At 47.4% G+C, this 5,955-nt stretch overlaps 1 protein-coding gene across 1 annotated transcript; it reads right to left on the bottom strand.

The window, feature by feature from the left end:
- Positions 1–594: 594 nt before the first annotated feature.
- On the bottom strand, positions 595–3,707 carry NPBWR2 (neuropeptides B and W receptor 2). The gene is made up of 2 exons (XM_082228457.1): positions 2,769–3,707; positions 595–2,482 (listed from the first exon to the last, which is right to left on the bottom strand). Exon 2 carries the CDS (start codon positions 2,016–2,018, stop codon positions 954–956), a length of 1,065 nt encoding a protein of 354 aa, XP_082084583.1. The 5' UTR covers positions 2,019–2,482; positions 2,769–3,707; the 3' UTR covers positions 595–953.
- Positions 3,708–5,955: the final 2,248 nt, after the last annotated feature.

Below are 5,955 nucleotides of genomic sequence, written 5' to 3'. Positions count from 1 at the left end.
ATTGCAGGGGTTGGACCAGACAATCCTCAGGGTACCTTTCAACCCTACAATTCTATTATTCTATTACCTGCTGTACAATTGTGTTTTTAATCCAGCCCTTTAAACAAAGCATTGTACAGTGGTGCCTCGCAAGACGAAATTAATCCGTTCCGCGAGTCTCTTCGTCTAGCGGTTTTTTCATCTTGCGAAGCAACCCTATTAGCGGCTTAGCGGATTAGCACTATTAGCGGTTTAGCGGCTATTAAAGGCTTAGCGGCTTAGCTGCTAAAAGGCTATTAAAGGCTTAGCAGCTTAGAAAAAGGGGGGAAGCGAAAAAAAATCTCAAGACTCGCAAGACATTTTTGTCTTGCAAAGCAAGCCCATAGGGAAATTCGTCCTGCGAAGCACATTGAAAAACGGAAAACCCTTTCGTCTAGCGGGTTTTCCGTCTTGCGAGGCATTCGTCTTGCGGGGCACCACTGTATTGAAATGTATCTTTTAGCTACCTGTGAGCTGCCTTGGGGAGGCTGTTTCTGGGCTGACAGGCAGGGTATGAACATTTTACCAATAAATAAAAATAACCACCCAAGCTCATCCACACAGAGACCCCCAACCTCTCATTTTCATGCTGTTTATTTAATTAGGATTCCCCCCTTGTTATTGTCCACCAGGGGGCAGACACAGACTAAGGACACACAAAAAGGACATTTCTACAAGTTTAAGATCTCTTTTCCTTCCCCTTTCTGACAATATATATATTTTATAGGCATTCTAACAAAGCAAAATCGAAAAGCAACGAAAGCACAGCAGGAGGACCCTTACAGAGAAGACATAAGCAGCATCCGAATGAAAGTGTAACACTGCTGCAAAGTTCTTCGGAGACATGTGTTGCAAAGTTTGCAGGAGTTGCCGTCGACAGCCATGATGAATACGAAAGGGGCCTTGGTGAGGCTCCAGGAGGCACGGCTGATATTTCAAGCAGCCCTGCATTCCAGCATCTTCCTGAAACTCTTCTGGAAGCTGTCATCTAGGAAGGCGTACAAGAAGGGGTTCAGGCAAGAGTTGGCATAGCTGAGGCTGGTGATGAAGTAGGAGGCGCCAATGACCACAGGGGTCTGGGGCAAGTCAGTGGTCAAGGCCACGATGGTGGCCAGGTGAAACGGTGTCCAGCAGAAGAGACACACGGCCATGACGATGAAGACCATGATGGTGACTTTCTTCTTGGCTTTGTCCAGCGCTTTGGCGTTTGAGTTCAAGCGCATATTCCTCAGTTTGTACAGCATCATGGTGTACAGGATGCAGATGGTGGAGACAGGGATGGCGAAGGCCAGGATGAGTGTGTAGATCCTACTGGCTTTGAACCAAAATTGTTCGGGCCGGGGGAAGTTGAGGCCGCAGCTCTTGATGCCCAGACCGTCTTCGTAGACGTTGGCAAAGATGAAGAAAGGGGACACGATAAGGGTGACTAGGAACCAGATGCCGAAGCTGATGATACGGGCTGCCCGGTAGGTGCGATGGGGCATCCGTTTGGAGCTGACGGTAGCTAGGACCACCAGGTACCTGTCTATGCTCATGACAGTGAGGAAATAGATGCTGGAGAAGATGTTGTAGTGGTCTATGGAGAGGATGACCTTGCAGAGGACCTCTCCGAAAGGCCAGTAGTGCAAGAGATGCTCAGCGATGTTGATAGGCAGGACCAGAGTGAACAGGTCGTCAGCGATGGCTAAGTTGAGGATGAACATGTTGGTCACCGTCTTCATCTTAGGGGCTTTGAGGATCACATAGATGACGGCCGTGTTGCCTGTCAGACCTACAGCGCAGATCACGGAGTAGATGACAGGGAGGACGACATAGAAGTCCGGGGACTGTTCGTGGGAAGTGAGGTTGTAGCTTGTAACATTGCCTGTGCCGCAGGGGTCACCTGTTCCATTGCAGGTGGTGTTCAGGTGTCCATCCTCCCCAGGGTCTGCCATACCTCCTCGCTCTGTTTCCCAATTGCTCGTCAAGTTATATTGTAGGTAAGTGGGGACCGGAAGCATATCCCAGGGTGATCTGGCTGCTTTCAGAAGGTCTAGCTGAGGGCGATGTGCGGAGTGTGCTAAATGTCTTAGATCGCATCCCAAAGCACAAGTGCTTGTCGAGGGCAGGACCAAATCGAAGCTAGGAAAGTGAAAGGAAAGTGATCTTCCGTGTCAAGAGCAGCATCCCTTTGAGCTGTGCCTCTTCTGTATTAGTCACGATCATCCGGCTATTTAAAACCGAGCTGCTCTTGCTCTAAATGAAAACTGCCATCCGATTAACTCCTTGAACAGGCTTTGTCCATCTAATCATCCACCGGCCCCTTTTCTGCATCAGGGATGGAAATGGAAGCAGCTTTTAACTTAGGACACAGCGAGGCTGCTCCCCACAGATCCGCTCAGAGGCAATGAAGAGAGCGGTACCCCATTCATTACAGCTGTGATTTCATTCGCTCCTGGGGATGCAGCAGACACTTCCTAATGCCCTGCAGAAAAGGGGTGGGGACATTAAAGAATAATGAGACGAGAACATATAAACCTCTTAAAAGCCCAAAGGCAGCTACCCCCCATGCCACTAAGTCCTGTCCCAGTCTAAGTTGCATGCACCCTCATGTTGAGTAGTGGCTTCAAAATGCAGACATCCCAAAACGATCTTGAACATGCCCAAACTCACATGCCTGTGCAGCATCGGAAAGCAAACTCCCAAAACCAAAAAGAGCATCAAAGCATAAGAGAAAAATGGTATTTAAAAAGAGATGTCACTAGCCTTACCTTTGTGTATATTTCATGTTACTCTTCATTCCAAGTCCAGCTTCCAGCAAGTGGCTTCCATGTGGAAGAAACAGGAGCTGAATAGCGTCCACAAAGATCGTCTTACTGGCACCCCAGCTTTGCAGAGAGCAGAGAAATAAATAGAGCTCCACTAGATTTTAAGCTGTTGAGTTTGCTATGATCCTCCTCCTTCCTTTCTGGCACTGCAGAGATCAGACAACGTCCAGGTTAGGCTTCTACTTCATCAGCTGAAACTCCCCTCTAGCTCTGAGTGCTCCTCTCACCCAGTTGAGTCAGGATCTCTCACGTTTAACTCTTAGCATCTGCTACCCAGCTGCTTCTCACTGTTCAGACTCTCCCATCTCAATCGGAGGCAAAGGAGGAACCCGTAGTGGGCTGACATGCTATATTCCCACTGCACGTGTGTGTGTGTGTGTGTGTGTGTGTGTGTGTGTGTGTGTGTGTAACTAAACCAAATAAATTACTCTGGCTAAATGCAACGCTTATTTATCTCTCTTTTAGTCTGCCTAAGTAACGATCACCCGAGCGGGACTACAAAATGCTGTGGTTCCTTCTTTTTTTTAAAAAAAAGGGGGGGGGAGAAGGAGAAACTGTGCGTGGTTAATTTTTGAAACAAGGATAACTGGGATTTACATACCTCCAAAAGCTTCATTCCCTGACAGCTGTGCCCAACTCCCGTGCCCCTTCTTAAAGTTGTGCCGAGTTGCAGATAATGGGAGACAAAAGGCACATAGAACAACACAGGCAGTTTTGTTTCCTATCACAGGAAATATGATTTTTTTTTTTTTTGCACAAAGCATTACCTGCTCCCTGCTCCCATTTCCGTCATGGAGCATAGGAAGTCAGCTTGTACCGAATTAGACCACCAGCCCACCTAGTCCGGCACTGGCAGAAGCTCTCTGGGGCTTCAGACAGCCTTGCCTGAAGATGTCAGGCGTTGAACATGAGGTCCACCTGCAGCTCAGATGCTCTGCCTCTGAGCTACGTCTCTTCCCATCGTATGTTGAGCAGATCTCATGTTTAGCCTGGAGAAGAGGAGGTTAAGGGGTGATATGATAGCCATGTTCAAATATATAAAAGGATGTCATATAGAGGAGGGGAAAATGTTGTTTTCTGCTGCTCCAGAGAAGCAGACACGGAGCAATGGATCCAAACTACAAGAAAGAAGATTCCACCTAAACATTAGGAAGAACTTCCTGACAGTAAGAGCTGTTCGACAGTGGAATTTGCTGCCAAGGAGTGTGGTGGAGTCTCCTACTTTGGAGGTCTTTAAGCAGAGGCTTGACAGCCATATGTCAGGAGTGCTCTGATGGTGTTTCCTGCTTGGCAGGGGGTTGGATTCGATGGCCCTTGTGGTCTCTTCCAGCTCTATGATTCTATGATTCTATGATTCTAGATCTAGCACTCTGTGCCTGGAAACAGAATTGCACACCCTGCAAGTACCCAGGTAAAACCAGGACATCCCTTTTCTTTCTCCTCACGAGAGGATGGCAGCCATTTTGGACGCCATGATCTCTCGCGATTCCGCACTGCGATTTCCCCCTGGAAAAAGTGCTTTTGGGGGCCGTGACCTTGTGTAGCACTCCAAAACACATCTAGAGGCATGGATAGTTTTCAAAACCACATGCCCTATGCATTTCATTTTGGATATTCTATTCTTCCAAATATTTTCCAAGCTCATTTCGTTGTATTCTCTCTATTTCCTAGATTCATTCAATGTCTGTCAGGAGATCTACCATCTCCACATAGTTTTAAAGATATTCTTTAAAAATACAGTAGCACCTCAGCTTACGTTACCCTCAGGTAACGTAAACTTTGGGTTGCAAAAGCAGCAAGCCTGGAAGTGTTTTGCCGCGTGTGCATGTGCAGAAGTGCTCTACCGCGCCACACACATGTGCAGAAGTGGTCCCTCTGGAAACCTCAGGATCTGACTGGAGCTCTGGAATGGATCCCGTCCACAACTGGAGGTACCACTGTAGTCCACTGCGTGCAGATTAATTACATGTAAACTAGCACAATGAGAATGGTTGGAAGTCAAATCACTGAGGGTGTGTTAACGTTGGGTAGATAAATAGGTAATGTATGTTTTGTATATGTGTATTGTATGTATTGAGATTATGTGTATTATGTATGTGGGTTAAACCACAGAGCCTAGGACTTGGCGATCAGAAGGTCGGCGGTTCGAATCCCCACAACGGGGTGAGCTCCCATTGCTTGGTCCCTGCTCCTGCCAACCTAGCAGTTCGAAAGAATGTCAAAGTGCAAATAGATAAATAGGTATCACTCTGGCGGGAAGGTAAATGGCGTTTCCATGCACTGCTCTGGTTTGCCAGAAGTGGCTTAGTCATGCTGGCTACATGACCCGGAAGCTGTACGGCCATGACTGGACCTAATGGTCAGGGGTTCCTTTACTTTGCATTGTATGTATTGTATTGTTTGATATATATTGTATTGTATGTTTACAGATTTTGTGATACAATAAAATTAAAAACAAAAACCACACGCCCTAATATTACTGCAAAGTTGTAATATGCCTGTGTATGTTTTAAGGATTCATTTTTGGACATCAAACAAGCAGGCAGAATTGGGACTCCATTGCAGGTAAGCAATCTGAGAGATAAGAGCAGCTATAGGACATCTACGCCAGCAACCCATAACAAACTACAGCACCCAGAATTCTTTGAGAGAAAGAATGTGGTTTGAATGTGCTTTAAAGGCATGGGGGTGAGGGGTGGACTCAACTAATTTGAGCATGCACGAAGCATGCTTAGGGGTTGTGCATTGGGGGTGAGGATTCCAGAAGTGGACCCCACTTAGCAGCAGACTGGACTGATATGTCATTTATTTAGTATTAGGCAGACATTTGAGGCTACATCCCCATAGACCGAACTTCCCCAAGCTGGTGCTCTCCAGACAATGTGGCCTACAATTCCCATCAACACCAGCATACAAGGCTGGGATAATGGGAGTCAGGTGATCAGATTCAAAACACCTGGAGAGCACTGGGTTCAGGAAAACTGCTCCACAACCTTAGCTGAAGGAGCGTCTCCACCCCCATCGTTCTGCCCGGACACTGAGGTCCAGCTCTGAGGGCCTTCTGGCGGCTCCCTCACTGCGAGAAGCAAAGCTACAGGGAACCAGGCAGAGGGCCTTCTCGGTAGTGGCA

The sequence above is a fragment of the Podarcis vaucheri genome (genome assembly GCF_965113315.1).
Source record: "Podarcis vaucheri genome assembly, chromosome: 6".
Lineage (NCBI taxonomy): Eukaryota > Metazoa > Chordata > Lepidosauria > Squamata > Lacertidae > Podarcis > Podarcis vaucheri.
Note: the sequence above shows the minus strand (reverse complement) of the source record. Positions and strands in the feature narration are given on the sequence as shown.

What these genes read in the sequence shown, in the direction of transcription:
- NPBWR2 (XM_082228457.1), bottom strand. Translation starts at nt 2,018, where the DNA reads ATGCTTCCGGTCCCCACTTACCTACAATATAACTTGACGAGCAATTGG.